Raw genomic sequence first — 17,498 nt, 5'->3', positions numbered from 1 at the left:
TTTTGGCTGTTTTTATTATATGCATGTCGAAAAAAAGTACACAAGATTTCTAAATAAAAATAAATATATTTAATTAAGTTATAAATAGACACTTTAAAAAAAAAGGAAAAGAAAAAAGCACACATAACTGTATGTGAATTAGAAATAAATGTAAAACTTTAAATTAAAAACAAAACAAAAATACTGGTTTATCAGATTAATAATACAATGTTATATTCAAAAAACCTAAACAAATCACACTATAATGCGCATATTATTGCAATGCAAACAATAACAAACTGAACAACAAAATGCATAAAAGACACTGCAAAGTGAACTGAAATGAACCAGAACAAGACAAACTAAAATGTCCCAAAATGAGTCAAAACAAACAAAAAGCAACAAATAAAACAAAACTAACGGTTCCAATGTAAAGCGAACCAAACTAAAACACAAAAGAAAACAAAAAAGATCTTGAATTAAAACAAAAACTGAAGCAAAAATAACTCAAACATCCAAACAAAATGTTTCAATTCAAATTAAAAACAATATTGTTTCATTATTCTGATGTTGCAAAGCAAAGCAAGACAATAAAATGTTACCACGAAAACCAAACCAATTCAAACTAAACAAAGCCAAGTCAAACCTACAGTAAACACATACAGTAATGAAGCAAAACAAAATTAAAATAAACAAACCTAAACACACACACACACACACACACACACACACACACGCACACGCACACGCACACACGCACACACGCACACACACACACACACACTATTGGTTTTATCGGAACAGGTATTCGAATGCAATAATAATAAAAAAAAAATAATAATAATAATAATAATAATAATAATAAACCAAAACAAATGGTTCCAAGGATAAGCAAACCAAACTAAATCACAAAATAAAACAAATGAAACTTGAGTCAAAATGAAAAACATAAATCAATTATTCAAACAAAATGTTTCAATGTAAAATAAAAACAAAAACCAATATTAGTTTTATTAGTCTGATAAAGAAAAAAAATGACAATAAAAAGCAAAACAATAAAATGCTGCAATGAAAACCAAACAAATAAAATCAAACTAAAAACAAAACCACACCTACAGTAAATACAAAATGAAGCAAAACAAAATTAAAATAAACAAACCTCAACACACACACACACACACACACACAATTGGTTTTATCGGAACAGGTTTTTGAACGCAATAATAATAAACCAAAACAAATGGTTCCAAGGTAAAGCAAACCAAACTAAATCACAAAATAAAACAAATCAAACCAACTTGAGTCAAAATGAAATCAAAAGATGAAACAAGAACAAACCAAACATTCAACCGAAATGTTTCAATGTAAAAAAACAAACAAAAACAACATTAGTTTGATTAGTCTGATAAAGGAAAATAAATGTTTTAAAGCACGGCAAACTAATATGCCACAATAAAAACCAAACGAACCCAATCCAGCTAAAAACAAAACCAAAACTACTGTAAATACATAATGAACGAAACACAAAATTAAAATAAACAAACCTTAAAAAAAACAACACTATTGTTTTCTCGGAACAGGTATTTGAATGCAACAACAATAAACCAAAACAAATGGTTCCAAGGTATAAAGCAAAGCAAACCAAGTAGACGAAACAAAAACTGAGCCAAAAGCAAACCAAACATTCAAACAAAATGTTTCAATGTAAAATAAAAAACAAACAAATATTAAATATAAATATATTAGTTTGATTAGTCTGAAAGTCGGATAAAGAAAAATGAATGTTTTAAAGCAAGGCAAAAAAACAGTAATATGCCACAATAAAAACCAAACAAACCCAATCCAACTAAAAACAAAACCACACCTACAGTACATACATAATAAACCAAACACAACATTAAAATAAACAAACCTAAAGACAAAATTAACCAATAAAAAACAAACTATTGCTTCAAAGTCAAAGGCTTTTGAAGGCAACTTTTACAGCAGTGAGTTTGCTATTGCTATTCACCTTATTCTTCATGTACGAGCGGGCGCAGCAATTTGAATCATTTTGGCTCAAAACTTCCGGTCTCATTCACTTCCATTCATTTTTAAACGTTAAAAACAGCTCGTTTTGCTGCTTGGTGTTTCAAACTGATATTTTCTTATTATATTATCTTACTTCGTCTGTATAGTCATGCACACACTTGTTTGTAGAGTAAGTCGTTTGACCGTTTTTTGCCGTTTATTATTCCTAGTCATTTCTCCCATAGGCAACTGAATCGGAAGTTTTAAAACTATCACAAAAACGAGCGCACTTCCGCATTGAAGAATAAGGTCAATAGCAACCTAACGATGCACACTCCACATGTGAAATGCACATTTTTAATCCACTGGACCAGAATCCACATATCTCTGTGCTTGTACTAGAGTTTGTTTCTGGCCTACAGCAGCCAGTGCATTTAAAACACACACCCACAGACACGCACACACACTAAAAAGCAAAAGTATTCACCAGCTACTTTGTACTCTTGTCAACACACGCTGTAAATCCATTTGCTGTTTGTGTCCTGCGGGACGACATTAATGACCAAACAAATGAGCCGAAAGCGAGCGGAGTCACTGCCATTCAGTGTGTCTGAGACCAGAGCCCACGGCAAAGGTGCCTACCTGCATCTCTTCCACTACACACACACACACACACACACACACACACACACACACACACACACACACACACACACACACACACACACACACACACACGCACACACGCACACATGCACACACACACACACGCGCACACACACACACAAGAAAACTGGAGAAAGAGGATATAATATACAACAATAAATCAGAAAAAGTTGGGACAGTATTGAAAGCACAAATAAAAAAGGTAGTAATTCTTAAATTTACAATCAGTGCGTTTTCAGTGCGTAAAGGACAAGGTCGCAAACCTACTCTGAACAGCCATGTTCTCCGTTCCTTCAGGCGGCACTGCATAGATCATCACCACATGGGCTCTGGACTACTTTGGCAAACCTTTGTCAAGTACCACAATACGTAGTTACATACACAAATGCCAGTTAAAACTGTACTGTGCCAAAAAGAAGCCCTATGTTAACAGTGTCCAGAAGTGCCATCAGAGTGGAAACCTGTACTGAGGTCAGATGAATCAGTATTTCAGGTATTTTTTGATGCTGTGTTTTGTCTCGTCAACTTCATTTCATTTGTAAATATACATCCTTTCCTGACATTCAGACCGGCGGCACATTCCAAAAAAGTTTGCATAGGAGCAATTTAAGCCTAGCAATCAGGTAAATTGCTTAAATAATGATGCGATTTAAATAATGATGGTGATGTCAACAGGTGACTGTAATTATGAATTGGTACAAAAGCAACATCCAAGAAAGGTCTATCCTAAGCTGAACAACTGTGATCTCCAATCCCTCAGGCGGCACTGCATCAAGAATCCTCATTCATATACAAGCGTCATGACCACATGGACACAGGACTACTTTGGCAAACCTTTGTCAAGTACCACAATACGTAGTTACATACACAAATGCCAGTTAAAACTGTACTGTGCCAAAGAGAAGCCCTATGTTAACAGTGTCCAGAGATGCATCACACAGTGGAAACCTGTACTGAGATCAGATGAATCAATATTTCAGGTATTCTTTGATGCTGTGTTTTGTCTGGTCAACTTCACTTCATTTGTAAATATACATCCTTTCCTGACATACAGATCTGCAACACATTCCAAAGAAGGTATGGACAGGAGCAATTTAAGCCTAGTAATTAGGTAAATTGCTCAAATAGTAATGTGATTTAAATAATGATGGTGATGTCAACAAGTGATTGATTTGGTACAAAAGCAGCATCCGAGAAAGGTTTAATTCTAAGCTGAAAAACCATGATCTCCGATCCCTCAGGCGGTACTGCATCAAGAATCCTCATTCATCTATATGCAATATCACCACATGGGCTCTGGACTACTTTGTCAAGTACCACAATATGTAGTTACATCCATAAATGCCAGTAGAAACTGTAATGTGCCAAAGGGAAGCCCTATGTTAACAGTGTCCACAAGGGCTGTCACACAGTGGAAACCTGTAATGTGGTCAGATCAATCAGTATTTCGGGTATTTTTTGGCACTGTGTAACCAAAGAATAAAAGAAGATTGTGACTAAAAAAGTGTTGAATGAAGGTTGAAGATGGGTTGTCAATGCCAGTCAGACAGGTAATTCCTCTATTAATTGGCATCATATTAAACAAGCAAGTGAATTTCTATTGATACAGGCGGTCTCTACAGTAAAGCAGTCTGCCGCAGTGTCACATCTGCAAAATGATGATACAAACTACCAACGCACACACAGACAAAATCAACTAACTAGTGAGATTCAGGTAACATTTTTTGTTTTCCACAAGACTTGATCCACAGAGTGCATCACCATAAAAATAAACCCTCCTCTTCTGCATTTCCATTCCTCCCGAAATAACCCCCCCCCCCCTCCCTCTGCCAATTTGCATGTGCCCAGTGTGGCGCGGAGCATCCATGAATTTACATGAATAAAAAACGGAGACTGGCAGCAGCTCATCAAACAGATACAGTTTATTACTGCTCACACACCACAACAGAGAGTGTGTTTGTGTGAAAGTGTCAAAGAGGAAGAAACGCTGTCTATTCCTCTGATCAGTTTCAGAATAAAAGAGGAAATTACATCAGGAAATACTTTCTAGTCTCATAGCACAATTTCATAAACTATCGGAAAAATAAATGGAAGTACAATTAGTAAAATAAAATAAAATTAAAAATAAATAAATTTAGGTAAAATAATGTTCAAAAATAGAGAAATGCTGTATATTCCTATATGTCTAGTTTCATACCACAATTTAATAAATTATCAGAAAAAAGAAACAATTTCCAAACCAATATATAAAACCAAACAAAAAATAAAAGAATAAAACCAAAATAAAATAAAACCCAAACTATAAATATAAATTAGAACCAAACAATCAAACTAAATATAAAAAAAAATTAAACCAAAATAAAATTTAATTAAATTAAACCAACATAACAAAATAAAACTAAACCAAAACAAAGCCCAAACTACAGTAAAAATAAAACCAAACATTTTTATGAAATCAAAATAAAGCCCAAAATCTATCAATAAAATAAAGCAAAATAAAACAAAAAAAGAATAAAATAAAATCTAGATCTAAATAAAACCAAAATAAAATAAAACCCAAACTATAAATAAAATAAACAAAAGAAAGAAATATAAACTCAAAATAAAACTAGAAAATAAAACTAAATTAATAAATAAAAGCAAAATAAAAATAAAATAAAAATAAATAAAAACCAAAATAAAAATTAAAATAAAATAAAAAACTAATTAAATTAAATTAAATTTTTAATTAAATTAAACCAAAATAAAGCCAAAATAAAAATAAAATAAAAAATAACCAAAATAAAATAAAACCAAAATAAAATAAAATATAACCAAAATAAATAAATAAAAAATAAAAAAAAACGAAATGAAAGCAAATGAAAAATAAAACCAAAAGAAAATAAATTAACAAAATTTAAATAAAATAAAACCAAAATAAAAAGTAAAAAATACAATAAAACAAAACCAAAATAAAACCAAAATAAAATATGCAATAAAAAAAACCAAAATAAAAAACGCAACAAGAATAAAACCAAAATAAAATACACAATAAAAATGAAAACCAAAATAAAACCAAAATAAAATTAAATTTTTAGATGAAACTTTCCTGTTATTTGTAATACAGTTTTGGTAAAACCATGATCGAATCGCATTAAAACTATTATAACTTTTAAAATACAACTAATAAGATAAAAAAACCTTCTGAACGCAAAAACAGTGCAGTAATCGACAGACCAAAGAACATTTAAAGCCATAATATGTTATATCCGTTCAATATACGAGTTCCAAAATAAATGCATATTACTTCATTAAATCTTTATATAACCGTCCTACAAAGATGACAGAAAACAAGCTTGCTGTCCTCTTGCAAATGAGGGCAAATGTATTTTAGCCCATAAGACAAATGAGTTCAGCATGATGTTGATGTGGGCTAAACAGTTCATTCAAGTTTAACCAGAGCACCTAAATCAACATGTAAACCCATCGCAGACTGCTAATGTCCATGTTCGGTTGAAAAACAGATTACATTAATATAAAGACTAGACATGTTTAATAAGAGCTATAAAATCCAGCAGAAGGAGGAAGCGATTTTATCTCACAGAATAGAGAGAAGCTAAATAAGCTCTCTTATTAAAACTTGATTGAATCCCAGAGCCTGATGGAGCTGAGGTGATGCTGCACTGTAAACCACTTCAATGTTTAATGAGCTGTTAAAGTGTGTGTGTGTGTGTGTGTGCGTGTGTGTGTGTGTGTGTGTGTGTGTGTAATGCTGATTGACAGAGGCGGTGAAGAGAGGCGAGAGATAAACTTCATCCCTCTCTCAGGGAGAAGAGATGAGGTCACATGACCCATGATAAGAGGCAAGACAGGAGAGGAGAAAAAACGTGACATGAACATCTCTCTGACTAAAGCTACAAGTTTATGTTTTAAGACTGGGAATTTGGGTTGCATGATATTGGGAAAATATGTATTTTGTTTTCTGCGATTTATATTGAGATTTGAATACAATTTTACTTGTATTGACTTGACTAGCTCTATTTTATTTCTAATAATTTTTTTTTTTAATAAAACAATTACGCTGTGTATTCCTGTAATTAAATTTAGAATAAAAGAGAAAAGTATTTCAGGAAATAGTCCAGTCTTTAATCTAGTTTCATACCAGCCTCATAACAATTTTATAAAATAAAAAAATAAAAACATGAAAGTCTGGAAATTAAAATTAAAAAAAATTAAGCTAAATCTTTAAAAAAATATATTAAAATAAAATAAAAATACATTACAAAATGAAAATGAAACAAAAACCAAACCAAAATGGAACAGACACGAAACGAAACGACAGGACATGACAAGACAAGACACGACTGTCGGAATATGCCCCCTTGTGGCAGTCACACAGAATTTTCAGTGTGGTCATGCATCATGGGAGAGAAGCTGATTCTCGTAGTGTCCGAAATAAAGGAGTTCAAATGCAAGAGCCTTTATTCTCCGTGCGTTTAAAGTGGTTGAATGAAAACTAGAAACTCATGGGCCGCTAAAAAATTTAGGAGTGAATGTGGAGACAACATTAAAAATAATAATATTTTTATTACTCATTTATGAATAGAAATGTTTTTAATATAAACTTTTTTCTGATTCAAAAATAACGAATAAACTACTATTTCTCATCCCACGTACATGGACCTCCTTGTACAACACTGGAATACATCACATTCGGTCAGCCGGTCACGGTCTAGTTGCAGGAGTTCAAATATTTTAACGAATCCACAGCTCAAATCGGATCCAAATTTTCAGCATACGGAGATGATCAGAACTCCTGCAACTAGACCGAATGACTTGACTGAATGACATTCAGTCTGTTGCTTGTCATGTGCAGTGAAAAGGTGGCTTGACACGTAACCAAACCATGACACGACACCAAACCGAACTATGCAGCGCAAAGACAAAACAAGACAAAAGAAAAGAAAAAGAGAAGAAGAAAAGAAAAACAAGACAAAAGAAAACAAAACAAAACAAGACAAAAGAAAACGAAACAAAACAAGACGAAAGGAAAGGAGACGAGACGAGACGAAAGGAGATGAGACGAAAGGAGACGAGACGAAAGGAGACGAGACGAAAGGAAAGGAGACAAGACGAGACGAAAGGAGATGAGACGAGATGAAAGGAAAGGAGACGAGGTGAGACGAAAGGAAAGAAGACGAATGGAGACGAGACGAAAGGAAAGGAGACGAGATGAAACGAATGGAGACGAGACGAAAGGAAAGGAGACAAGACGAAAGGAGACGAGACGAAAGGAAAGGAGACGAGACGAAAGGAAAGGAGACAAGACGAGACGAAAGGAAAGGAGACAAGACGAAAGGAGACGAGACGAAACGAAAGGAGACGAGACGAAAGGAAAGGAGATAAGACGAGACGAAAGGAAAGGAGACAAGACGAGACGAAAGGAGACGAGACAAGACGAAAGGAGACGAGACGAAAGGAGACGAGACGAGACGAAAGGAAAGGAGACGAGATGAAACGAAAGGAGACAAGACGAGACAAAAGGAGACGAGACGAAAGGAGATGAGACGAGATGAAAGGAAAGGAGATGAGGCGAGACGAAAGGAAAGGAGATGAAAGGAGACGAGACGAAAGGAAAGGAGACAAGACGAGACGAAAGGAGACGAGACAAGACGAAAGGAGACGAGACGAGACGAAAGGAGACGAGACGAAAGGAAAGGAGACGAGATGAAACGAAAGGAGACAAGACGAGACAAAAGGAGACGAGACGAAAGGAGATGAGACGAGATGAAAGGAGACAAGACGAGACAAAAGGAGATGAGACGAGACGAAAGGAGATGAGACGAAAGGAGACGAGTCGAAAGGAAAAAACAAAACAAAACAAAACAAAACAAAACAAAACAAAACAAAACAAAACAAAACAAAACAAAACAAAACAAAACAAAACAAAACAAAACAAAACAAAACAAAACAGGCCAAGGCAGCCTGAGTGTTTAAACCTCTCATTAAACACATACACAGTCACGGGTCTTAAAACTCATGCAAATGATAAACTTTAACTCTATTAAACTATGCAATGATTCTACAGAATTTTTTTACTTCAAGCATTTTCTGGACAAGCAAACAATAACTGCATTGTTCTTATAAATACAAATTAAGTGAGTTTTTGCTTATAGATAATTTGACAATGGTGTAAGCAAAATCATCTTGTTTTTGGTTTGAAATAATAAAATTTTGCTTTCCCCACTGACAGATCATTTAGCTTGTTCGAAGAAAAATAAAATAAAATAATAAAAAACAAAAAGAAATGCAAAGAAGAAGCAAAAAGAAAAGCAAAACAAAATAAAATGAATATCTACCGATAAAACATTCCTTTTCTCTGTGAGGAGGTTTTGATAATACCATTCGCAAACTGCATTCAAATTATTATAAATTTTTTAACATATAAATAATTTAATAAAAACCTTCCTAAAAACCGGTGCAGCAATCAACAGACCAAAGAACACTCAAATATACGGCTCCAAAAATAAAGGCAACACTTGGAGTTGCATTGTGTTGTTTAAGTGTTCCCTTTATTTTTCTGAGCAGTCTACATATGATCATAAAAACGTCTCTTAATTTTGACTTATGATGGTTCCAAAAAAACAAACAAACACTGTTAACCTCTCAAGAAAATGCTTCTATATTTAAGAGAGTTTAGATTTTTGAACTACCAGACAAAACTCAAAGCAAGAAATGTATTTTTTTTTTTTCAGTGTGAAGCATTCCTCCTGGTCAACTATATTGGTTATTCTACATTGCAGATCCTGAATATCAATGCAGAAATGATATATAGTGCAGATCTACTGGGATTGATGATAAACGCACACATAAGCTGTTTTGCAAATCTGAAATACTGAATTGAAGACCTGCTGAATGTATCAACGCATTAATGGAAGAGTCAACCTGTCAATGCAGTCAGATTTGAGTCTGATAAGGGTTTCTGTAAGCTGATAAACATCATAAAGGCTGTTTAGCAGAGAATAAGCACATGACTTTTAAACATGAAAAACCTGCTGTGGATATTACGGCTTACTGCTTGTAAAAGTGCTGCGTGAGGCTGAAAATTGTACTTTTTTTATTTACCAGCTTCTCAAGAGTTGCACAGTTGAGTTTTAGCATATGTGAATTAGTTCAGCAAACCTCTGGGTCTGGTGGGAGCACTTTTAGCTTAGCTTAGCATAAATCATTGAATTGGATTAGTGAATGTTACCTAGTTACCTAACTGAGGACTTCTTTCAGGCGTAATATTATTGTGCCTGTTCGGCTATGGTGTGGCAAAGTTCCATAATTATTACGCCAGAATGCGAGTATAGTTCCTAGACATATCCACCTAGAAAATAGGAACTTTCATTTCCTTTTGGTCTTAGTACACAATGTAAATACAAAAGCATCAAGCTTTAAATAGGAAAATGAATGAAACGCTTTTTGAGCGAGATGCTAATGGTCTAATCCAATTCAATGATTTATGCTAAGCTAAGCTAAAAGTGCTCCTGCCAGACCCGGAGATCGGCTTAATGAATTCAGAAATGGTAAAACTAAACTGCTCCTTTAACAATAAAAACAATATCACAACGGTGTGGCAAAGTTCCTTGATTATCACACCAGAACACGAGTATAGTTCCCAGACATACTGACATAGTAAATAGCAGCTTTTCATTTCCTTTTGGTCTTAATACATTATATAACTACAGAAGAGTCCAGTTTTAAATAGAAAAATGAATTAAACTTATTTTTGAGCGAGATGCTAATGGTCTAATCCAATTCATTGATTTATGCTAAGCTAAGCTAAAAGTGCTCCAGCCAGACCTGGAGATCTGCTGAATGGATTCAAAAAGGGTAAAACTAAACTGCTCCTTTAACAATAAAAACAAAATCACAATGGTATTCTCAAGTTCTTTGATTATTACGCCAGAATGTTAGTTTAGTTCCCAGACATATTGACATAGAAAATAGCAACTTTTCATTTTCCGTTGGTCTTAGTACACAATGTAAATACAGAAGAGTCAAACTGTAAATAGGAAAATGAATGAAACTCTTTTTGAGCAAGATGCTAGCGGTCTAATCCAATTCAATTATTTATGCTAAGCTAAGCTAAAAGTGATCCCGCCAGATCCGGAAATCAGCTAAATGGATTCAAAAATAGTAAAACTCAACTGTTCCTTTAACAATATAAACAAAATCACAATATGATTGCAAGCATGTACAGATAAAACATCTCCTGATGGAAAAATGCATTTACAAGTGTATTATTATTAATTTTATATTATAAAAACTTGAATATCCTAATTATTATTATTACACTGTCAGCAAAAAAATGCTGTTCCAAAATGACACAATTTGTTACCTCAGAGGTCATTCTAAAGTGTACAAATTAAAACATAAATAGTACTTTAAAAAGGTGCTGCCCAGGTGACAGATACCTTTTTTCTAAGAGTTTTTAAGCGATACAAAAAGGCTCATTTTACAGCACATCTAGAGTAAGACAGTTAAGTTTTAGCATTTTTGAATCAATTTACCTGATGGACATGGCTTTGTACAAGATGTAACTACAGAAGTGTCAAGCTTTACACAGAAAAATGATCAAAACTCTTTTTGTAATTTTTTTAAGCAAGATGCTAATGGTCTAATCCAATTCAATGATTTATGCTAAGCTAAAAGTGCTCCCATCAGACCCAGAGATCAGTCGAATGGATTACAAAATGGTAATACTCAACTTTTCCTCATCTGTTATACTGTTTCCTCATCTGTTACAAGTTATACAAATTATAACTCGAACAATTAATTGATGCGAGTTGAAATGACTTATACAATTAATTTAATTCAACTCAATTATTTAAAGCAGCAACACATTTTTTACAGTGTGCATACTGGTACCTCGGAAATACACATTAGTACCTAAAGTGTACAAATTAGTCCCTGAAAAGTACCAAAATATACATTTTTAAAAAGTACCGCCAGTGACAGCACCCTTGTTTTATGTCTGAATAAAACCATACAAAATAAAAACAAAACGCAACTCGTTATGCATTTAAATACATTTATAGATCACAAAATGCATAAAGTGTAAATATATAAGCACATAAAAAATGTATCCATGTAAATATTTAATGCATTTATGTAAATATTTGTAGATTTTAAATATGAATTGCATGTATAATTGGAAAAAGAGCGCAAAAAGACTTGGTCTAAAAAACACTAGGCCACAAACACACACACACTTAGAAAAAAAAACCTAATCTGACAACAAAGCAACCAAGATCCAAAGTATCTGTAATCTGACTGAAATCTAGATTACTGGTTGCAATGATTACTAAATATATTTGATATTCTTCCAAGAATTCTGAACTTACATGCACAGTCATTCACTCCAGACGAGCACATAAATCCCCCTCACCTTAATGTGTCTTGTCCATTCCTGGAGATCAGGTTGTCTACCTTAAGTTTATCCATGGCTCCGCCCTTCACAGTCACTGGTGGAGCAACTCCCTGTCAACACAAAACACACACTCACAGTCATTTCAGATTCTCTAGACGACACAAAACAACCACACAGCAGCTTTCGAAATTCACCAATGAGCGAAAACCAAACTGGTTTAACAGGAACACTCTATCTGCATCCTTGTTGTCTCTCTCTCTCAAACATTCACCCATAGCCTGCTTCTCAATTCTTTTCAAAAGATTAATATCGCCTCTAGAGTCGCCAATCAAAACAAATTCAAAACGCAATGCAAATGAATAAAAAACAGACACAAATAAGAGGAAAAACATAATGATGCACCATAAAAGAGAAAGTGCGCTTTCCTCAGCGCGGAGCCGAAGCTTCTGGTGGTCCTGAAAACACCATGCACTCCACCCAACACACACACATGCACGCACAAACACATGGGACCCCCTCCTCCTCATGGGACGCAGCAAACACACAAAAAGTGACCTAGATTGTGGAGGTAGAGAGCGATTATCCCCCCGCTAGGCCACATGCTCCTGAGGGCCACAGAACTGGTGGAGCTTTTGTTAATGTGCATCTCCATCTTTACTGAGTGCACTGTTCACATGAGGACAACAGAGACTGACAGAGAGAGTTTAATGGAGAGATGCCTGCATGACATAACATTAAAAGGTGAAGGCAGAAACACATCGCTAACATTTATATTTATTTATAAAATATAAAAAAATGTAGAAAATTTTAATATATAATATATAAATATAAATATAAAATATATAATAAAATATATAAAATTAAAAAATTAATAATTAATGTTTCCATCATGTGACAATTAAGAACACAATAATGACTACTGAAAATTCAGCTTTGCCATCACAGGATAAAATTACAACAAACAAAAATAAGTACAAAATACATTCAAAACATTTACTCTATATTTATATATAGTTGAAGTCAGAATTATTAGCCCCCCTGAATTATTAGCCGCTTGTTTATTTTTTCCCAAATTTCTGTTTAACGAAGAAAAGATTTTTTTCAACACATTTCTAAACATAATAGTTTTATTAACTCATTTCTAATAACTGATTTATTTGATCTTTGCCATGATGACAGTAAATAATATTTGACTTGATATTTTTCAAGACACTTTTATAGAGCTTAAAGAGACATTTAAAGGCTTAACTAGGGTAATTAGGTTAACTAGGCAGGTTAGGGTAATTGGGAAAGTTATTGTATAATGATGGTTTGTTCTGTAGACTATCAAAAAATATAGCTTAAAGGGGCTAATAATATTGACCTTAAAATCGTTTTTAAAAAATGTAAAACTGCTTTTATTCTAACAGAATTGAAACAAATAAGACTTTCTCCAGAAGAAAAAATATTATAAGACTTACTGTGAAAATGTCCTTGCTGTTAAACATCATTTGGGAAATATAAAAAAAGAAAAAATAATTCAAAGGGGGGTTAATAATTCTGACTACAATTGTCTATAAAAAATAAATAAAATCCTAAACATGAATGTAGTTTGTACTTCTTTTGTTTGATGTAATTTTACTTTACATTTATCTACTTAATTTTTATTGATTGATTTAATTATTTATCTATTAATGTAATTATATTATTTTTATTTAATATATTTCTATATTTATTCATTATTATTTTTTAATGATTAATACAAAGTGACAGCATGTTTCTGTTCAGGGCTTTACAGTTTGGGGACTATTTATATTTAAAATATTAAGGTCAAACATGGTATTATGAATCTGAATCAACTTACTTGGTAATAAAGAGAAAATCAGATATTAAAATCGTATCATTTTCCTTTCATATTATTGCACTGGCTGACATTGCGATTTTGATATGATTTATCTTGAACCCTTATATCTCATGAGTGATGGTTTATATTCCAGGAAAAAAAACTGCATTTCAGTGCCGATAGCCTAGTGGTTCGAGTCCCAATCCCATTCCCCTCTTTCTCCAACTTCACTTCTTGTCATTTTCAAAATAAACCATCCCATCAAAATAAAGGCAAAATGTCAAAATTCTTCTGTAATGTATATATATAATATTAGGATTTTTTTGTATATATTTGTGTGACATATACACACACTGTATATACATACACTTACTGGACACTTTATTAGGTACACCTTACTAGTACCGGGTTGGACCCCCTCTTGCCTTCAGAACTGCTTAATTCTTCGTGGCCTAGATTTAACAATGCACTGGAAATATTCCTCAGAGATTTTGGTCCATATTGACATGATAGCATCACACAGTTGCTGCAGATTTATTGGCTGCACATCTATGATGCTAATCTTCCATTCCACCACATCCCAAAGGTGCTCTATTGGCTTGAGATCTGGTGACTGGAGGACATTTCAGTACAGTGAACTCATTGTCATGTTCAAGAAACCAGACTGAGATGATTGGTGCTTTATGACATGGTGCGTTATCCTGCTGGAAGTAGCCATCAGAAGATGGGTACACTGGGGTCTGAAAGGGATGGACATGGTCAGCAACAATACTCCGGTAGGCTGTGGCGTTGACACAATGCTCATTTGATACTATTGGACCCAAAGTGTGCCTCAAAATATCCCCCACACCATTACACCACCACCACAAGCCTGAACCATTGACACAAAGCAGGATGGATCCATGCTTTCATGTTGTTGACAACAAATTCTGACCCGACCATCCGAATGTCGCAGCAGAAATCGAGACTCATCAGACCAGGCAATGTTTTTCCAAACTTCTATTGTCCAATTTTGGTGATCCATTGTGAATTGTGGCCTCAGTTTCCTGTTCTTAGCTGACAAGAGTGGCACCCGGTGTGGTCTTCTGTTACTGTAGCCCATCTGCCTCAAGGTTGGATGTTTTGTGCGTTCAGAGATACTCTTCTGCACACCTCGGTTGTAGCAAGTGGTTATTTGAGTTATTGTTGCCTTTCTATCAACTCGAACCAGTTTGGCCATTCTCCTCTGACCTCTGGCATTAACAAGGTATTTGCGCCGCTCACTGGATATTTTCTCTTGAGTTGCTGCCATGTGATTGGCTGATTAGAAATTTATGTTAACAAGCAGTTGGATAGGTGTATTTAATAAAGTGGCCGGTGAGTGTATATACACATTTATAAGGTGTCTTTACCATTGCAGTCTATTTGGAAACAAAACAGAACAAAAAAACCAAAATGAACATAAAGAAAAAAACTGATGTGTGTCCCCTTTAGTGATGTTTACAAGCTGAATAGGTTTGAAGTAAACACAATAAAACATTCATGGTCAAGCCCATGACCGTGTGAGTAGTGTATATATTGAATATGTGTGTCCTTGGCTCTTGGGGTGCTTAGTCTGTTTGCATAAGACTCGCATGCAGTGGCTCAACTCTTGGGAATCCAGTGATTGAATAAACGTCAAAGCCTAATGAGAGAGTTTGTAAGTGACAGTGTGTAGAGATCTGCATCACAAATGTGTTTCTCCATGACCTTTGAGTTCATCTCATCCATCCATCTCCTCCAGAGATGTTACAGCAAAGTCTGATCATCAATCTACTCTACTGTACATGAAAACTCAGTACAAGTGCTAACATCAGACCTTCAGATGCAATAAACTAGCCTAAAGTGATTAAAGAGAGTGCAGGAAACCATTGTATTCTTTAAAGCAGGCATGGGCAAACTCGATCCTCGAGGGCCGGTGTCCCTGCAGAGTTTTGCTCCAACACTAATCAAACACACCTGAACACCCTAATTAGTGTCTTCAAGATCACTAGAAAGCTACAAGCAGGTGTGTTTGATTAGGGTTGGTGCAAAACTATGCAGGGACACCGGCCCTCCAGGATCGAGTTTGCCCATCCCTGCTTTAAAGTATTGGTCTATCTGCAAAGGTGGCATGGTGGCTAAGTGGTTCGCACTCACATCAAGAAAGTAGCTGGTTCAAGTCCCGGCTGGGCCAGTTGACATTTCTGTGGGGAGTTTGCATGTTCTCCCCGTGCTGACATGGGTTTCATCTGGGTGCTCCGGTTTCTCCCATAGTCCAAACACATGCACTATAGGTAAATTGGATGAACTAAATTGGCCGTAGTGTATGAGTGTGTGTGAATAAGTGTGTATGGGTGTTTCCCAGTACTGGGTTGCGGCTGGAAGGGCATCCACTGTGTAAATCATATGTTGGACTAGATGGCGGTTCATTCTGCTGTGGTGCCCATCAGAAACTAAGCCGCAGGAAAATGAATGAATGAATGGATTTTCTGCGCAGTGTTGGGATGAATGAAGCACTGCTAGGTTTTAAAGCTAATTTTCGGTGGCTCTGAACTAAAAGCAATTCCAATATAATTTCCAAATCTCAAAATGTCAAGTTAGAAAGGTGCATTTGCACAGCCGAAGAAACAGAAAAATATCAAGAATCATTTTACAATCAAAACCCAGAATCAGAATCGAATCGTGATGTCCCTAATTAATCCCACCTTTACTGACTCCATTATATCCAAAACTGCAGAGTGCACTTGTGATTTACACAAGCAGGACATCCTGTTCCTGATGGAAAAATATTCCTCCAAACCATCATTATCTAGCCCTATTTAAAAATGATGAGGTTCATAGGGATGTCATTTAAGACCTTCAAAAATAACCCTAATGTTTGATCAGGTCTGGTTAAGAAAGTTGTTCCAAGACTAATAAGGATGCTGTTCCAGGAACACGTTCTACTCGGTTTGGTTTGATTTTACACAACACGCTCCTAAATCAACAACACTGAGCCTGGAAAAACAGAGTAATGAATTCCTCTAGAATTTCAGGCAGAGGCCTTGGAATAAAACTCGTAATTATCATGCATTGTGCCTTGAAGTGAATGTTTTATCTGTGGTTAAGGGCTGGAAACTAACCTAGAGATGCATGTAAATTATCATTCAAAATTAAATTAAATACCATTTTCTTATAGGCTTAAAGATTGGCATGAATATATCACTTCAGCTAGTTCCCGGGATGGGTTGGATTGGGTTTGTTGGTTGGTTGGGTTTTGCTTGGTTGGTTAGTTGACTGACTGATTGTTTGATAACAATGAATTAAAAACTAATAAGTAAATTCAATGGTTGGTCGGTCAGACAGTCAGCTTGTTAATTGGATGGTTGGTTGGCTGGCTGGCTGGTTGGTTTGGGTTAAGTTGGTTTGGCTTGGGCTGTTGGTTGGTTGATTGGTTGGTTGGGTCGGTTTGGACTGGGTTGAGTGGTTGGCTTGTTGGTTGGCTGGCTGGTTTGGGTTGAGTCGGTTTGGTTTGATGGCTGGCTTGCTGGTTGGTTGGGTGGCTGGTTGAGTCAGTTTGGTTTGGGTGGTTGTCTTGTTGGTTGGTTGGTTGGTTCAGTCGGTCTGGTTTGGGTTGGTTGGTTA

The 17,498-nt window shown here is 35.0% G+C and overlaps 1 protein-coding gene across 1 annotated transcript in view; it reads right to left on the bottom strand.

The window, feature by feature from the left end:
- Positions 1-17,498, bottom strand: part of pard3ba (par-3 family cell polarity regulator beta a) — a 278,096-nt gene that overhangs the window by 170,952 nt on the left and 89,646 nt on the right. Inside the window, 1 exon segment of the mRNA XM_056453859.1 lies at positions 12,071-12,162. Within this exon segment, the coding sequence (XP_056309834.1) occupies positions 12,071-12,162 (92 nt within the window).

This window comes from Danio aesculapii, chromosome 1 (genome assembly GCF_903798145.1).
Source record: "Danio aesculapii chromosome 1, fDanAes4.1, whole genome shotgun sequence".
NCBI classification, from domain to species: domain Eukaryota; kingdom Metazoa; phylum Chordata; class Actinopteri; order Cypriniformes; family Danionidae; genus Danio; species Danio aesculapii.
This window is presented reverse-complemented; position numbering and strand designations above follow the sequence as displayed.